This window comes from Harpia harpyja, chromosome 8, assembly GCF_026419915.1.
Source record: "Harpia harpyja isolate bHarHar1 chromosome 8, bHarHar1 primary haplotype, whole genome shotgun sequence".
Lineage (NCBI taxonomy): Eukaryota > Metazoa > Chordata > Aves > Accipitriformes > Accipitridae > Harpia > Harpia harpyja.
The window spans coordinates 12,605,452-12,624,473 of NC_068947.1; the positions used below are offsets into that span (position 1 = coordinate 12,605,452).

The 19,022-nt window shown below is 44.0% G+C and overlaps 1 protein-coding gene across 1 annotated transcript in view; it reads right to left on the bottom strand.

Moving 5' to 3' along the window:
• The window catches only part of UMODL1 (uromodulin like 1), a 50,495-nt gene that overhangs the window by 23,880 nt on the left and 7,593 nt on the right, over window positions 1-19,022 (bottom strand). The window contains exons 2-11 of the mRNA XM_052794066.1: window positions 16,584-16,745; window positions 16,063-16,169; window positions 13,914-14,106; window positions 12,845-12,985; window positions 11,930-12,049; window positions 9,952-10,206; window positions 8,412-8,524; window positions 6,249-6,468; window positions 3,632-3,769; window positions 2,465-3,199 (exon numbers count right to left, since the gene is read on the bottom strand). Coding sequence (XP_052650026.1) covers window positions 2,465-3,199; window positions 3,632-3,769; window positions 6,249-6,468; window positions 8,412-8,524; window positions 9,952-10,206; window positions 11,930-12,049; window positions 12,845-12,985; window positions 13,914-14,106; window positions 16,063-16,169; window positions 16,584-16,745 — 2,184 coding nt within the window. The remainder of the gene's footprint in view (window positions 1-2,464; window positions 3,200-3,631; window positions 3,770-6,248; window positions 6,469-8,411; window positions 8,525-9,951; window positions 10,207-11,929; window positions 12,050-12,844; window positions 12,986-13,913; window positions 14,107-16,062; window positions 16,170-16,583; window positions 16,746-19,022) is intronic.

Here is a 19,022-nt window from a genome sequence, read left to right on the forward strand (position 1 = left end):
TTTAGTGGCTTGCCAGGCAAGCTGACTGCCATCACCCTATACTGTGACCATTGCCAGCCAGTTGTCTTCACGCTGCCTTCCAGCTGCTAACAGAATATCGCTCCTAGCATACCAAGATCTAGTGTTTCAACGTTTTATATAAATATAGGATAGTCTTCACCAAAGACTTCAAGAACTCTATCATCTGGCTAAGGCTTCAGTTTAAAATTGTTTCTGAATCAAGTTACCAGTCTTTACTTTCTGGTGTACCAGCTTGCTTTCCTCCTTACACACATCTGTCCTGATTTCAACAGTATATAAGGCACCAGGTTCCAGCTCTGAGACTGTCAGACTCCTATACTGAGTTTTAGCTTCCCATATTAGCTGCTTTTTCTGAAGCAGCAAGAATTGAAAAGCAGGGCTCTGCATAAACTCTGTGGACCATGTTACATCAAAGTTGGTTCTAGTCATATTGGGGATAATAATCTTTTGAACTGGGACAGATACTAGAGGAAAAGAAATAGTCATCAAGTAAAGCTTTGGAAGGGAATGGAGAAAGTCGTGCCCACTTAAAGCAAGCCACCAAAGCAGGCTTCCTTTATCCCAGCATACTTGTGATCCCAAAGGAACCCTCACCACCAGTCAGATCAAAGGATTTGGGCTTGCTTTTTGCTATGGGTTCTCCTGTCACGTGAGCCTAGGTACTTAGGAGATAAACCACATTCAGTTATCTGATGGTGAGAGGGGAAAATGTTCTGAACAATTTAAAAAAAAAAATAAAAATCAATATTTAAAAGACATGACAGGCGATGAAGAGTTGGCTGAGGCTGACCCTCCAGCTCAGAGACGTTGCCACAAGGAGGAGCTGTATATTAAACTTCACCAAACACGGTTTTTTGCCTTCTGAATTTCCTGCCCCGGGCTAGTGAGATACCACTTTGGTGGCTCTTCCTCTTGTTCCCCAGGCATAATCCCTTCACAAGCTTCTTTCCCAGCAAAAGCACTTGGCTGAATATTTGATTCATCAGGAGAAAAAAACAAGCTTGTATAAACTGAACTTGTTTGTGTAGAATTCTTCAGTTTGTTTTCCAGCTGGAAGAAAATGACCTTTGCTATTTTTGTCAGTTAAAATTAGCTATTTTGATATTTTTCTAAAAATGAACATTTTTTGTTTTAATTTAAAAGAAAAAAAAACCAAAACCCACATCTTTTTTAACTCTTCCCTGCATTTAAAGGGGGGTATGGGAAACACAAAGCAAAGCAGTAGATGGAGCTTTTCCATTCAGGTCAACATGTTGTTCGGTCCAAAGTTATTTGTTTCCTCCATTTGGCCACCGAGGTCCCAAATCAGTTATTTGCCCAGCCCTGTTCCCAGGTCTCACCCATGCCAGAAAGAGCGAAGGATACAACATGAAAAAGAGAGAAGACAAAAGCTGAACGGGGCATCAGCATGGCTGCCCAGAGCTTAGAAGGACTGGAGAAGTGGACACTGGCACTGGTGATCAGGACTGGTGGTACAAGAGAGGCTGGAGAAGCAGCAGAGCTGGCCTTACACAGCTGAAAAAGAGGTTTACCAGGGAGAAAGGAATGAGGGAGAACAAGAAGTGGGGCTGGATGAGAGGAGACCCCCAGGAACGGGAGACCGTAGGGGAGGGAAGAGAAAAGAGCAGAGGGGAGTGCAGTTTGGGATTGGAGAGATATGGACGGCATGAGAGGCACAATAAAGACAAGCAGAAACAAAACTGAAATAGGTATCACTTACTAACACACTAAAGAAAAATACATTTAGTGATGGGCAGAGACAGTAGCATTCATATCCCAAACAAAACCATAATTTAAAGACCAAATCTGACTCTAACCTTGAAATATGATTCAGGTCCAATCAATAGAAAAATCCCCCAATTAGCTCCCATACATCCGCCCAAACCCAAACAGATTAAGCCCTCCCTGCCAGCCTAGTTACTCTCAATTACAGCTCTTGACAAAGTGGCTTACAGGTTTCCACGCAGCTCCTGCCCCACAGGGGATTTGCGGGGCTCTGCCTGATCCATCCTCCACTGAGAGGAAGAGGAAGGCAGGTCTTTTGCCTTCCCAGGTGTCTCAGGTAATTCCATAGGCGACCGCTGCTGCTGCAGTACCCTGGTGCCAGAGCATGCAGGAGAAACCAAGATGTGTGGCAAAGGGACAAGCAGCATATGTTTCGATGAGCCACGCTCAGTGCACTGCATGATTTGAGATGAAGAAATGTAACATCGATAAATCTAACTGCCAGATTACCAGGAAGAGAAATTATTTTGACATGCTGATTTAGGAAATAAGTGCCAATTCCTGCAAGAAAATAATTTTGACACAGAAAAACTAGTTTCAGATGCCTTCATCCCAGACCGCTGATTCAAACTGTGTATCTTTCCCAACTCCGAGTGAGGTTTGCTTCTCCTGCAGCCGAATTACCACGCGAGCAGGCCCCCGCCAAACGCATACTCACTGCGGTCCATGGCTGGGCCTGGCGTCAGGCTGGGAGCTGGAGAGACTCCTGGCAAAGCTGGTGACCCCAGGGCTCCAGCGTATTTCTCAGACCAAGAGCTGTTCTCTCTTCCCATCGCTACGTGCTCTCTAAGAGTGACATTGAGGGTGGGAACGCCAGCATCCCCTGCGGCCAGCAGAGCTCTTCTGGGGCCACCTTGAGAGCTGGCTTCAGGCACACCAAAAGCTGTGTGACTTCTGGTGGTAGCAGAGGCTGTTTGATTTGGAAACACCAGCAATGGCGAACTGAGTTGCTCTTGCCCGGCTGTGCCCATGGCCCCACTTGTGAGAGCGGCCGCTCGCTGCAGTGCACTGGGGGAAGCCTCTGCCACGGAGCTTTGCTGCGATGGATTTACGGCCGCCTGCCGCTCTGCGCTGATGGCCAGTTCCTTGCTGGCGGAGACCCCCGTGGCCGTGGGGCTGTGGTCTCCGAGGAAGCCCGTCTGTGGTGCCAGGCCTTTTTTCCAAGTGGCTGGAGGAGCGCTGGTGGGAGAATGACCGTGGGGTGCTTGCTTGTCACCCAGGGTCAGTGCAGCAGGGAGGTGATCGGCGGTGCTCATCTTGGAGCCTACAGCAGCCACCACCTTGGTGGTGGCAGGGGAAGCAGGGCCTGCAGGGCTTACTTCTTCAGCAGAAAACCCTGTGCTGTTTGTTATTTCAGGAGCCACCGTTTCGGTGAGAGGGTCCACAATCTCACCTGCAACACAGCAAACACATTGAAATGGGACCTCAAAGTGGATGAGGAGGCACCAGGGTCTGGCCTGAAAATGGGACTGAGACCACTCAGCCACACGTAATAGCATTACAGAAACCTGTCTTGGATATTTCATTAAGACATTGTAGCACACATGATTTTTATGGTGCTGAATCTGGTTTATGCCTATACAAAGAAGCAGATTTGATTCCTGCATCTCCTCTTCTGGTTCTCAGGCCACGGATCATTAGAGTGGGAGGAAATTAGCCCCAGACATACCAAAAGAGGAGAAAGTACGCCTCATGTACTACAAAGGTGCATCTATGTATACATTGTTTGCTATATAAACAGGTGCAATAAAAGCAGAGGTAAAAACCCACGGCTTATTCGAACCTTTCATGGCAACAGGAAACTACATGCCAGTCTTTTGCTCACCCTCACAGTTTCTTCCAGGTCGGGATGGATTGGTATCCATGGTTGTCTTGCATCTGCACAGGTACGAGCCCATCAAATTGATACACTCAGCAAACACAGAGCAGTCATTCTCAGCATGAGAAGCACATTCATCCCAGTCTGCAAGACCAAAACCAGAACATCAGTCAGATAGCCTCCCTTCTGGCTGCATTAAACTAGAAACCATCATAAAGTAGTCCTTTCTTCAGTTTTTGAACTTATGAATGTGGTCTTTTTTCATCATTTATCTGACAGCCAAGCTCTGAGTGATGCAGAACGCTATCTGTGTTGTTATTCTCTCACATAAAAATCAACCTTTGCCCTTGTACTCTGAAAAGTATTTTCTCCAGGTAAAGATTTTTTTAATAATTTTTTTTTAGAAGTAAACAGTTGAAGTGAAAAAAATATTGTCTGTCTGTACTATAGCTATATCAAAACCATATATTATACCAAGTTCTGCATACAGTACCTCCAGATACACCAGGTAATGAATAGATCTGTTACCACTAGCTACCAGTAGATAGAATATTAAATAGAGACTTAATCCAAATAATCTTCTGCTTCAAATAAAAGGTAAATGCAAGTAACTCCCATGGGAAGCACTCTTCAGTTCTTAACAGAGGAAGTGCTAAGGGCAAAAACTCTTTTTATAAAAGATTTCATCTCAAAGGTAATACTGTAAAACTATGACCCCCTTTCTGGTAGTGTCAGAAAAGATATCCTGGTTCATCAATGCATTAATACGCTCTAAGGGTGTTCCTTATGTCTAATTTCAGCTCCTCTGAATTAATTAGACATGCTTCTTTCATGGAGTTATAGACCTATTTTATTGCCAAGTCTCTTCACTCTTGAGGGATTTAGATCTGGAGTCTTATATTACCGTTCACACCCTGTTCCAGCAAACATGCAAGGGCCGAGTTAATGCTTTGGACACGAATAATCTTGGTGAATCCCATGTGAGCCCGCCCTCTGTGCACTCCCTTGTGCATACACCTTCACTGCCTCAGGGCCGTAAGTGAGGGAGAGCTGAAAACTAGACTGAAAACTGCATCTTGGGACAAATAATTCTGATCAGAGGCTAGAAAATTGTTTTGAACAATGCATTATCGTAAGTGCTTGTTCTGCAAACATGCAGACATTAATCACTGTGATTATTTCTCCGAAACAAAGTCCCATTCTAGAACTTAATAATTTATGAATCTTCAAAGAGGGATGCAATTGTTCCACCCCCTTCAGTTGTGCTATCCCTTCTGACTCGTCACCGTTGCTGTTTCAAAGTTGAATTCCCTGCTCTGCCACTGTCACTAAACCAAGCACCTAGCCTTTTGGTGGCCAGGCTCCACAGAGGATCCAGGTGGCATTGCTCCACTGGTGCAAGAGGATCTGTGCGGGCTCACTGTCAAAGGGCATGTCCCAGGTCTCTCGGGGGCCAGGAAGCAAAACAGCCCATTATACAAATCTTTTCTTCATGTGCTTCACTCCTCTGCCTTATTTTCCACATTTGACTCTAGGAAACTTGTGTCAAACAAATGCTTGTTTTGGCAGAGCTAAGAAATAGACCCCTTTGCTCTACTCCTAAGGAGGAGTTGGCTGTGCTCCTGGCTAAGAGTGGTGCTACTGGAAGCCACCTGGTTTTCTGCAATTAAAGTAACAGTCCAGAGCTATTGCCTTCTTCCTCCCCACCCTTTCGGTCCCAGGATCAATAACATTTGTAAAGTATTTGTAAAGTATTTTGGCAAGACGCATCAGCATCTTGCAAGTCAGTATCTGCTACCACTGTGACATTTGTAGGCTTCAGGTGCAATTTGTCTTTTCTGTTTTTTTCCTGTCCTGTTCTCCTTAACCTCCATATGCTTCACAGCTCCAAAGGGAGTTTTCCCTGATCACAGTAAATGAGCTTTTAAGGGCTCAATACACTGGAAGAGAATAACCCATTCTGTCGGCTTTGGCAACTTTCTGAACACTAACTGGCTCTGCCAGCTGGGAAACCTGAAGCCAGAACTTAGCCCTTTGAAGATAAAAATGGTGATTACTGAAGATCAAACAAAGGCCTAGTTTAACATAAATTCCATGCGTGTTTCCTTATTCCTATTCACTGAGAGGACACTTGGGAATTTCTCTGGCTGGATTTCTATAGTGAAGATGTTAGATTTCTTTTCTTAAACCCTGGGCCAAATGCAGCCCCACAGCCCTGAAGCACAAAACTGTTTAGAGGGCATGTGTATCCAAAGGCTACAAATATTCCACAGTAACCCTATCTGCAATTCAATTCAAGAAAGATATGGCAAACTTCCAAATTCTCACAAAGAGGAGAGGGAGGAAAATAAATAGGGAAACCAAGGGCTCCACTCCTCCTTAAACACAGTGGAGGGAAGCTGTGCCTGTAGGTACTTGGGGACAGCCAATGCTCCTTCGTCTGATCCTTTCTGGGCTTATGGATAAAAGCCCATGAAAGAGTTCTTAAGTCATGGTTTTCCCTCCAACAAACCACATACTTGGTCTCTCTATAAAGTACCTTTTGTGAAGAATGCTGGTAATACTGTGTGTGATCAGAACACAAATGCTGTGTTCTTGTTTGAAAAAAAATAATAAAAATTACCTTCCACTGCAGTGTTTTGCTGATCCACCAAAAGCACAGAGCCATTGTGCAGGTAAGAAAGCACTGGGGCAAATGTAGAGGCATCAACTGGAAGCTCGGGATCCTGCACAGTGATTCTGAGCCTCACAATGATGCTTCCAGCTTGCAGGGATTCAGTCTGCACTTTCAGCTTCCCAGATTTGTATAAAGCAGAAATGTTGGGTGGAAATGAATTCTCAAGCTGAGTGAAGGGAGAGAAGCATCGACAGTTAGGAACCCAACAGGAATAGCTCCTTTTAAAACTGAACTATGGCGGTACGATTTTAAAGATTTATATATGCACAACATAGAAAATGTTGTAAAAAGAAAAGTTTCAAAGTGTTTCAGAAACCTTACTTTTCAGAGATTATTGAGGCACAGAGAAGTGTGAGTCTCCTTGGTGCAGCTAGGTACCCGTAAAAATGGTACCCATCTGACCACTGGTCTTACAAACCAAATTTCATTTTGGCTCAAGAGATCAAAATTCCTTCTGCCCCTGTTTGCCTGCATCAGAGCTGAACTGGCCCGGTAAGTCTGCATGCATCAGACCCTTGATGTTAGCTGTGTATGTCGCATAAGCTTTTTGTCCCAAGCCTCTTACATATTCACCTCTGCACTCCCAGACACTGGAACTTGGTCAACTCCACTGTTGCTGGAGCAGACTCTGGTTTGATTTTGACTACTAGCAGCTAGCAGTCCCCCAGGCAGTACCCAGGCAGACTTAGCATCAGCAGGGGCCAGTCCCAATAGGCAATCTGAATGTGACCACCGTACTTTGGAAGACCCAACCACAGGGGTACAGGATGGTTTGGGCCAGTTGGTGTCAGTGCCAGAGAATGGCTCAGGAAATGTTTCGTTTATGAGTATGGGCATAGCTTTAGCTCCCAGCAATTATTTGAAACTCATCAGTCCAAGTCCAGCCTGCAGCTGAGTCCAATGACAAAAAAGTCTCAGGATGAGACAAGAAAAATGGGGATGGGTGACTTCAAGAAAATGTGTTTGAGACAGCCCAGTTTCAAGGCAATATCACAATTGCGCCATGGTTGATTACCAATCCGGTAAGTAGACACATCAGTTGAACAAACGGTGTTACTCCGAACCTTAAAGCTGGCATACTGCTCTTCAATATTTGAGCTGTGCAGGAGTTGGCAGTTTCACCTTACATCTCTAGAAGGCACCTCCGTGCTTGAGCCTTTTGCTCCTACATATACCTCAAAGCATGCCTCTGAGCACGCAATGCAGCACCATAAATAAACACAGCTTTCCTCCTGTTCAGCCAGAGTTTGCTCCAAAAATTCCTACAAACAAGCTGTTTAACTAGTCTAAGTTCAGATCAGGGTGAGGCACCTATTGGAAATAAAACCATGTCAGGAAGTTTAACTTGCTATTTCTCATGAGCAAATGCCTCTTCTGTGCTGCCTTTGAAGGTATAGCTCCATTATTTTTTTTTCCTTGGCTTTATATTCACATATGTTTATGAGTCCCCCCTTGTTTTGGGAAAGTCTCATTTTGGATGGAGATCCCAATTCTTTTGTATGGGCCCTGCTCTCTACAGCAAAACTGTGAGATATTGCGGCATCTGAAATGTTCCCCCTGTTTGGGAAGCTGAGAGCTGGTAATAGACTTCATGACTCAAGTTTTGTTTATGGCTGATTACACCTGAGCATGGACAGTGGCTATATGTGTGCATCATGCAATGAATGGGGCTGGAGAAGAAAGCCTCACCCAGTCACTTTTCCTTAAAGAAGACCGAGCTCTGAGAGCAGTCAGACATTTATTGAGAAAACAGTGCTGAAATGAATGCCAGCAATGTCATTTCAATAATCCATTAAAAAGCCTGAAGTCAATTCAGTGTGAGTTTATTGCCAAACTAAAGATCCAAGGAATGGAGTCCCTGTTGCATGCCTGCATTTTTAATTCCTTTACTCTTCTGTAGGGGAAAATTCTCATTGGCTCCATTGCTAATAAGGCCAAGGGCTTGATGTGTCTAGTCAATTGAATTTTGTTTTAATTATCAAGAAAGGTCACAGGAAACAGTATGATGATTTTCAAGGGATATTTCAGCCAGGCATAAAATCCTCTATTACATTAAATAAATCCTAATTTGAAAAAAAAAAATATTACCCACAGATATTTTAGCATTACCTCTGTAAGCAACAGTCTTGAAAATTCTTCATATGCTGAGCTGCTGGCATTATGGAAATCATCAGTGAAGTTGTAGTTGAGAATCCTTACAGTAACACCAAATATCTTGGCCTCTGTAGGACACAATATTAAAATACACAGTGACAAAGTGGAAGAGGAAAGGATTCAGTCAAAAATGATGTACCCAGACCAAAATCTCAGATGATGGAGGGAGAAGGAGGAGAAGGTTGAGAGAGTTTGGTATTAAACCAAGAAAATAAAGCCAATATTCTGCTACAAGCTTCCTATACATTGAGGAGATGCACTTACATTAGGACCATAAAGATATTTTTGTGCTTGATTACAACTGCATGAGAACTGGGTATACATATATCCTTGTGGACCTGACCCTACATAACTCCTGCATTTGAGTTACACCAGGGTTGAATCACCTGTGAGCTCATCTCTGGTCCACCAGTCACAATTATTATTTTTTTTCCTGATCTTGGTAGCATGGATAGTAAATATATTCTTAAACTGAAAATAATAACAAAAAACAGTGCATGCCACTTCTGTGTCTGGTAAGCCCTAACAGATAATGTACAGAGCATGTGAGCCAAAACCAAGAGCCAAAGAACTATAACCACTTTAACCTGTATAAACAATCTGAGGCTGTTACTCTTTGGACTGACCTTTGGAAAACTTTTCTTTTTCTCAAGGGCTCCAACTTTATAATCTGAAGTTCAGCCCCCTCTTTCCATAACCACTAGACCTCCTACTTTCCTGCTACAAAGGGAGTAATTTCCTTCTGACCCAAACTGGAGTCATCCCTCATCTGATCAAAGGGAAGGCTCTTACGGATAAACATAAACAGCAGCATTCTCACTGTGGCCAGTATTAAATAGTTCACTGCCTGCTTTTTGAAGAAAATGGGGAGAGATTGATTTCTTTATTTGCATGAAGGCTTAGGAAATAATTTAAGGATAATGGAAAAGCAAAATTATGTTTGATCAACCCACTAGGGTCACAGGGAGCTAGTATCCCTAGCTAATTGAACAAAATTATGCAGGTATTCTGCAAGCTTTCTTACACAGCCCTTGTTATTCCCTTTAATCCTGGTAACTCACAAATATTCAGCTGAATCTGGCCTTCCCCTGGGCACTCTTGTTAGCTCAGCTGAGCCCTTGACAAACCAGTTGACTGAATTTCTCAATGGCCACAGCCATCAACCAGGAAAAATGGGGCCTGATGGGAGATGGGCGGCAGCAGAATGCAGTGCCAGGCACAAAAAAAACCCCAAACAAAACAGTATTCTAGCTTAGCCTGATATCTGTAATAGTCTGAGTCAGCTCCAGCACTGCTTTATCAGCTAAGGCCAGAGCTCTGCTGCCTGATAATCTGGGTTGCATAAATGCTGGGGTAGAGGAAAGAAAAAGTGCTGAAGGAGGTGGGAAATGGAGTTCAGGGAGGACCAAATGGATCACTGCTGAACTGTGAGTGAATGGAGAGAGAGCGGGGAGAGAGAAAGAGAATGTATATATATTTTAAAGTGGCTATTTACCTGTTTTGACATTTTGACGGGAGATGCTGGTTTTTCCACAGGTTTCATAGCTGATCTCTACTGAATACAGCACACCTGCCTCCAGTTGAGACACATCCATTTTCATTTCCTCTGTCTTCAGGTTTTGTACAATCTCTTTGCCCTTGAACACTTGGACTTGGAAAGTATGGTTCAGAGTAGAAGCGACATGCCAGGACATTTCAAAACTGTTGCTGGTAACACTGAAGATTCGGTGGTTTCTAACTGCAGAGGGATCTATTGCAGTCCCAGGAAGAGTCATCACAGAAAAAGCAACATTACATCTGTAAAGCATTGTGCTATTCTAAATGTATTATAGACAAGCACTTTGACAATCAATAGGGGAAGCTCCTCTTTATGTCAGGACAGAATCTGCCCCTCTCACACTACCAGGTCCCCTCATCCATGAACCATTCCACTAGACTGATTAATTGGGTGCTTACTCCTTTTATTTCCTTTTACTATACATATTTGTGTTGAATGTCTAGTAACACTAATAATCAAACAGTGAGCTACAGATTCAAGCAACAGGAGTAAGTTTGGAATAGTGGATCTGTGTACTCTACATACATTGACACCTGCTTTGCCACTTGTCACTTTAATCACCAAAATGCACCTCTTCATGCAAAGGCTGCCATGATTTCTGCCTGGAAAAACCCCACAGACCCCAGCTTATAGAGGCTGGGGGCAGAGTGGTGGGCAGCATTTCACCTGTTTATGCCACTCTACTCCAGTGCAATCATTGTCATGTCAATGGGAAAAGACAGGACCCTTCAGAGATGATTTCTCTCCTCAAAGGCGGAGGAGGAGGAGATGTCTAAACTGGGTAGGATGAATTGCCCTCCAGCAGAGCCTGTCTGCCTCCACCAACTAGAGAGCAAGCCCAGACTAGACAACTCTCCTGTAGATAGCTGGGGTCAGGTGAGATGAACATCATCCCCCACGCTAACCTAGAGACCATGGCATGATGCTGCCACAACTTCAATTCTTTCATGCTAATGGTTAGCCTGAGAAAAAAGTTTGTCTTCTTAAATTGTTTCAATAGGACATAATTGTTTCCAGGACTCTGAGCCAGGTGGCTGCCAAACACCCCCAAAGCCAAACCGCCCCCTGCACTAGAGGGACTGCAGTTTAATTCCTCTAGCTTCAGCTTGGATCAGAAGCTGTGGATGAAGATGAAGAATATCCAGTCTGTCTCTCTGAGCTAGGCAAAGAACTACTTAAAGCTATTTCCTCCCACAAGGAGAGCAGGATGTTGTTAAAAGTATTGTGGTAACTCTTGCCTGAAAGTCACCCATATAAAGACAAATGGGTTTGTTCCCATCATAGTCCCTCAGACAGCTCTAATGTATTGCAGGGAGAGTATTCACAAAGGCTAACTCCAGCGCAGGGTAGCTGTGGCCAACCTCCCTGACTCATGTCTCCCACCAACATCTTCCTGGACTCAAAAGCATCCCCCAGTGGCTGTGGCCAGGAGGAGCTCCTGTGGTTGGTAGCAGATCCTCTCATACCTTGTTCCAGGACAAGCCTAGGATATGCAGGGAGCTGAGTCCAGGGCGAGTGAGTGGTGCTGGCCTCACACAGCACTCACTGGCATGCTTCTTGTGCTGGAGGATTATCCAGCACAAGCCGTGTGATGGGACCTGCACTTGAATGGCTCACAAGTGGCTCAAGAAGCCCAGTGTGGCCACCTCCACTTCCAGAGGCCAGTTCCCTTCAGTAGCCATGGGGATAACAGTGGGGTTTCTCCAGTGGTCACTTCACAGCACCACAGCCCCCAGTCTGAATGTCCCATTGGGGAAGGCTCTCTCTTTCATTTCCATAGGTGGAGATTCACTCCAAAACTATTAACAGCTTCTGTGAACACCCTCCTGTCACTCAACCAGCCCCAGGAAAAAGGGATCAAAGAGGGGCTGAATTAAAAGTAAGACAATATTCATTCAAATCCAAGGTTACTTACAGCACCCAGCATCTGTAGATTGGTTAGTTATGGACAAGAGACTTGAATTGCTTATAGACGGAGAGCTATTGCTAGTGTTAATGGGATCTAATGCTGAACTTGGAGTAGATGCTGGCATGCCTAGGGGAAAAATAGTATTATCAAAGAGTTAAAGTATTCCTAACAAAGTAAATCCAAAATAATACCATTTACATTTTCTGCAGCTGAAAAGCAGCAGTAGAAGTAATATAAATAGGAACGAAAATAAACATATTATCCTATCACAAAAGCATAAAGTAATACATTATCTCAATTTTTGAGATTAAAGGATTGCAAAATTGTTTTTTAACTAAAGCATAGAATCTGCAAGCATTTATCTATCTCATTAACTTAAAGCCTATTAGCAGGCCCATTGATGTCTGTGGGCTGTAAGTGCATGCCTCTATCTTTTGCTGAGCTAGTACCACAAAGTATTATTTCACCCATTGCCAAACTCAGTCCAGCAGAGGACTCAGCGGCAGTGCAGCTGCTCAGAGTGGGATTATACAACCACTGAGTCCTGGCTGCAGTCACACAGTCAAATGGGAAGACTTTGTGTACAAATAGTGTCATTAACTGTATCTATCTTCCCAGGAGGCTGGGGAGGTGTACTGACAATGAATGACTTGCTCTGAGAAGCAGTCAGGGTCTGAAGCTAGAGATTTTGGCAGGTGAGTGAGGACAGCTGAGGGTCAGATAGGAGAAACAGCAAGGAACTATGAAATAAATACACTGCATTTCAGTCAGAAATAGCTAAGAGCTGGCTTATGTGGCATCTTCTCCCAACAGGAGGAGAAGGGGCACTGTGTGTTCCAGAAATCTTTGCCTTGCAGGTGACTCCTGTGATAGACCACAAACATTCTTGGTATTTCCCAAGGTGAGACCTATGTCTCTTACCTTCCTTTCTTTGGCTCAGCTGGTGAGAGATGACATCTGCATGTTCATGCTGAGGGTCACAGCTGTAATAACCCTCCAGATTTACACAGGTATTTTTCTCAGGACAAGCGTTGAATTCAGCATAGGAACATTCATTGACATCTAAGAAGAGGAACACAACTTGCACAGATATTGATAGCAGCATCAAGCTTGATCTGCAATGTGTGTAGACCAGGCTCTGGATATGATAAATTCAGTGTAAACCTGCAGTAACTCTGCTGAAGCAATTCTGGATGTATAGGGGTACAATGAAATCAGAATGCTGCCCTTCCCCAAACAGTTATAACCCTATCACTTTTTACTCCAATTCTTTGGAATAAGAGGACAGTTAGTGGCAGCTCCTGTTTACAGTTGCAGGATGCCATCCAAACCTAAGAGATGTCAGTGGCAGGAGAAAGGAGATTTACTCAGTGATTTCACTGAAATTTGGACTGAGGACTGAGTTTTCAAAAGTAAACACAGAATAAGAAGTGATGACAACAGTGCTTATGGATGCATTTCAGGAGTGAAAATGTTCAGGTAACCACACAGTAGTAAGTAGATTAAAATAATTTAAACTGAATATATTTAAATATTTACCTAACACTTAAAAAGTAGGTGGTAATGCGCTATAGTAATTAACAGACTATAAATACGACTTGTTTCCTGCAAGCTACTGTAACACATGTCTATAAAAACAGAGTATATCTGCTTCCCAAGAAAACACTTTTTTTAAGAACCTGTTTAATACAACTAATGATTGTGCTACAAATATGGACACCTTTGCTTTTTCATCTGAAGATGGGCTATGCTATTATGAGAAAATAAATTTAATTGAGGAATCAGGAGTATTCCCCTCCAAACTATTCACTCATTATGATCTACAAACCTCTCCATCCTATAATGGAAAGGTTAGGGCTATATTTGCAAACTTTACAAGATCCACTATGTTATTTTTAAAAGCAAATTGACAGTCATATAGATGAAATCCCAAGTGAAGAGGGATGAAACCCCCTAAAAATGTTTCCCCCTGTGACAGGATTATAATAACCTTGCACTTCTGTGTCAAGCACTTCATACGTGCGCTTCACAATGTCCTTCAAGGAAGAAGAAACCTCTGCTAGTGGAGCTGGCTGATGCAGTCCAATGAGAACCCAAGAGGCCACTGTCCCGGCATATACTTCTGCACGGTTACTCTGGATATGGTGCACGGAGGCATTCAAGGGCTGTAACGCACCAGTAATCTGGAAAACAGGGGAACAAACACTTCAGTATCTCATTCCTTTCTCAGCACAGCTGTATGCCAAAGAGGCATAACTTATGCAAGGATTATCATCATAACCCGAGTGTAGAAAGCACCAATTCAGAAACCATAGCAAAGTGGCAACATTTAAGTCTGTATTTATGCAAGGTGAGTTATTATTATTATCACATTTCACAATGGAGTTACGATATAGTCATGCCAAGCTAAGGTAGGTGTGGAGCTGCATGTCAGATCTCAAATTCTTAGGCAGGAGGATGCAACCCAGGAAGATATGGGAAAAGTCTCTTTGGCTTGTAATGCTTAAACACCAAAATCTCAATAGACAGAATATACAAGAGACATGCTATTACAGGGCTTCTGTAATAAAGCTGTCCAACACTTCTTACTTTAAGCAACTAAAAAGACTGCTGGCAAAAGGAATAGAAAGAAAAGAAGAAAAGCAATAGACTGACGAAGAAGGCTGGGACTAAGAGCCACAGAGAGACCCCAGGACTGACCAAGTCATCACAACTGCGAGTCAGGAATGAGAGAAGGGACATGGTGGTAGGCTGAGCATTATGAGTCAGTGAAGCAGACAGGGCCTGGAAGACATTCCTCTGAGTAGCAGCTTATTGCAAAGCTTTGGTTTGTATTCCCTATTTCTTGAGTGTTTGACTTTTTGCCATAGCTTGCTTTAGCCCAAGATATAAAAGTCTTGGTAGATCCTTGCCCTCTACTCCTTACTGCACAGCAACAGGACCAGGGTTTCTCGCTTTTTTAGGATATGAGAAGGGGGAATTCAGGTAGGAGGAAGAACTACACTCATGCAACATCCCCATGCTACTGCTACCATTTCTGTTCTTGGGCCCATCAGTGCCAGTTGACGATGGCAGAAAGGTTTCCTTTGCTACTTGCCCACTCCCAGCTGGAAACTGGGGAGGAGCAGAAATAAAAATGGAGGGAAATAGGGACCTGCCCTCTCGGGTACCTTTCAAAGGCCACATCCAAGCCTGGTTTTCTCCATGGCATGGTGATATGTACTAGGGAACTGCTTCGGGTTTATGACTTGGATGGTCTTCATGCTAGTTCATCAATCCATTATCCTAACTACCACTGAGAGGACAAAGAGAGCCGCCCTGTCTGGGCACGGCTTTAGTTTGTAGCCTGATCCTTCCTGCAGACCCTCCTTTCAGGAAACGTGCCTCACGCCTCTGCTAGGGCTGTGTTCTTCTTGGGACTTTCCCTGCCTGCCGTGTCGGGGACAGGGAGAGACGTGCCGCGCTGCTGTCGCGTGGCCCTGCATGCATTGGTGCCCTGGCCGCTGCTAATCCATGCACAAGGCAGAGCCTCGGTCCTACAGCAAAAGCAATGCTCTGCTGTCTCCCCCAGCCCTGCTTCTGGGGCAAGAATGACAACGAAACGCCCTTGACCCAGACACGGTGCCCCTGCCATAAGCCTGGGTTTTCACAGCGAAACTTCTGGCGCTGCTGAGTCCACCTGCCGTGTAGGTCCCAGCGCCATAGATCAGGCTTGTCTCTTGAAAGGTTTCACTCAAAGCTCCTTATCAGAAAACGTCACGCTTTGCAGGTCTTGAAATCTGGACCCAGTCAGTCATAGACCCAAAACTGAACTGAGCCAGAGCTGGAGCAAGCATCACTTAAGTAGGAAAAACCCCTATATTTCAGAATGTCTTTAAATTGCCCTTGGAAGAGAGCTGAAAAATTTACTAAAGAAGCTGATAAATCAATGTTACTTGAGCTGCTTGAGGACGCAGCTGACATTCAGTAATTAGGAATAAATTAGGGCCAAAAAAATCAATCTGGCAGAACAAACCGGGGAGCGACAGGCTGGCAAGGTTACGCCCAGCACGGAGGACTATGAAGCAAGTGGTGGTTCCTGAGTAACAGAAGCATAGACACGACAAGCAACACAGGGGAGCGTTCGTGTTTGTACATACCATGGAGTGCAAAAGGCGTGAATGATTCAGAAGGTGGGAATCCACTCTGATTAATTCATTAAAATCCATTTTCACAAGCACTGTCACATTGTACCAGAACGTTCTTCCTGAAGCATACAAAATAAAACAGCCAAGTCATCTGAGGTCTGATGCTATGGAAAGCGACAGAGCTATAGGAAGCCTCTGAGCAAACGAAGCAAGCTTTAACTTGGCAAATATGAAGGGCCCATGTACAGCCATGTACATGGCTATGGCTTCATTCGCCATACGCCGCTGGCAGCGGTGCCAGCGAAGAAGAATAAGAAGCCAAGGGAGGTCCGCTGGACCCACAGCACCCACACACCGTTCAGTGCTCACAGGTGCGAGTACTGAAGCTGAATATCCTGGAATTGATCCAAAGCAGATTCCCGTATTTGTTTTATGAAGAGCTACGGTAACACTTTTCCTGCCCCCTCCACCCTCAGAAGGAAAAATTAAGCATATTTCTATTAGCAGCAGCCTTGAATTTATCAGTAACATACCCTCTGGCATTGGATCCACACAGCCTGCTCCTTTGGATGAGTTGCAGCATTTTTTAAGCCCTGGACATTCAGTATCGAACGTGCAAGGATAATCAGATGTTTCCATATTCTCCATTGGACAAATACCAGGTCTTGAGGCAAATACACTGGATCTATTGAGTGCTAAGTAACAAAAACATTTCTGAGAACAAAAATACAGAAAATTGTTTCCATAAAATCGTGCTATTTAATTTATAGCAAACACCTCCTCCTCATTTTAGAAGCGTGTCTGTTCTGAGGTTTTCATGGGGAGAAAATAGCAGCCTAAAATACCATTATTTCATTTCAAGAGTGTAAATGTTCTCAGATTTTTCTCTTTTTCATGACATTTCTCTTACAGAAATTTTGAATTGATAATTTTCCATTAATAATATAGATGGATGGATAGATAGATAGATAGATAGTTTCTAAATGAAAGCACTGCAAAACAGAAAATGTGCCTGATGTCAGCTAGGACTAATCCAAATAAAATATAATGATCAAAGGAAACAGGTAATGTCTAAGCTAGAAATTGGGAGTTTTCATTTAACCTTCTGTTGTGACAAAGTTAACCTTTAGTTATAGGAACTGAAGATGTTACATGAGAGCGGAGACACAAGGCTGTTCTCAGGTACAGTTCAGTGGGTTACACAGAGGGACCGGGGAGCAGAACTGAGTCCATGGTCTGCAGCCTGGCAGCACCCGCTCTGTATCAGCTAGCCACCCCGGGAGGTCGCTAGCCCACGCCGGACAGCCCTGCAGAGAGGGCAGCTAAGGCAGAAGGTTACTGCTTCCCAAGCCAAGGGCAGGCAGCGGTCCTGGCTCAATGCCAGCACATAACTCTTCTCCGGAGGAAAAGAGAAAATATTTCTAAGCTCTACGAACATTGCTTTTACCCACGGTCTCAAACATAGGTCCAAGTAATGCTCAGCTCTGGTCTTTCCAATCAACCTAAAAGATTTCTCTTTTCCATTCATTTTGGACCTACAGGTTTTTGGTCCTACAAACTCTTGACCTGGGCAATTAAAGTCAGCCAGCAGAAAAATGAAAATTATTCTTGCAACAGAAACAGGTTGTAGTGCAAGAAAACCACATTCAATATAATAAAATCCATAACAAATGAAAGGTCCATAGCAAACTATAAATCTCTCATGAGCCCTCATTTCTGTGGGGTTTCTCTTATCCCAAGGCTCTGAATAATAGTAAACCTGAGGTTTCTGAGAAGCAGAAGGGAATACTGAATCTAGGACTTTTGGCCTCAGCAAAGTAACCTTCTTAAACAGGTAAATGATCATGATTAATCAAGATTTAAACTAAATTTATGTAACTTTCTGCTACATGCACATTCTAGTTCCCCCTCTTTGCCAGTCCATGGGAGACTGGAGGCTACTGCAAGCAGAGAACCTCAGCTTTTTAGCACACTCCGTAACAGATCTCATTTCTAGTACTCCAAATCCCCAGCTCAATCTACAGTTCAGGGATTGAGCTCAAAATGGGGCGTGGAAAATTCAGCATGTAAAATTGTCAGCCACTTCTGCAACTGGACATACAGTCATATTTGCACAAAGAAATAGACTATTAAGACCAGTGGTTTTAAGACTATGGTCTGTGTCTCTTTGGGAGCCCACAATATGCTTGTCAAGGGTCTCTGAAAGGTAATTAAGAAGAGTAATCATGATTTAATGATGGGATTCCACACCTTTACTGAAAAACATGCCAAAACCCACAAGCTAGAAAACAGGGAAAGCACTGAGTTGAGACCTCTCAGCAGTATGCAGGTTACTTGCACGTGTATTTTTAAAGATTTTCATGCAGAATACATGAGGCAGCACTTTCCCACAGTTTTATATTGTATTTGATACACTGTGTGTGTACACTTTGTGTGTACACAGTCAATGAGCACATGCTTTAACAGGGCTGTGAGCGTCTTTCAAGTAGAGTTGGTGTTAGACCCACGAGAGCTCTGGGCAGCAAATTAGGAAACCCTACCTCTGCTCCCAACCCCAGTGAACGGCTGGCTGTCCTACAGGGAGCAGGATTTGTCCTGTTACCTAATGCAGCCTAGTATGGGCCCCTTCATGCCTGCAAACCAAGAGCCCTTACACTCCTTAGTCTTCCCCAGGACCAACTCTGCCTCCAAAGTTCATTTTGAGTCATAGGCCTAGGTTTGCAGTGGGAGGATGAGGCAAAAAAAAAATCAGCCCTGTGCAATCTGACTCAAGTTACTTCTGGGTCCAGCAAGCCCCAGTAGTCCTATTCTGCTTCCCAGCATGGACCAAGAACCTCTGCTTCTGGCTCCGGGGCTGGCACTATGGGTCGCTCCCCCAAACGCGCCCTACTGCTAGAAAGCTTCTTCCTGATTTCTAGTCTAAAGCCACAATAAGGTGTGATATGGCCTCAGTTGCCCTTAGATGAGTCTCC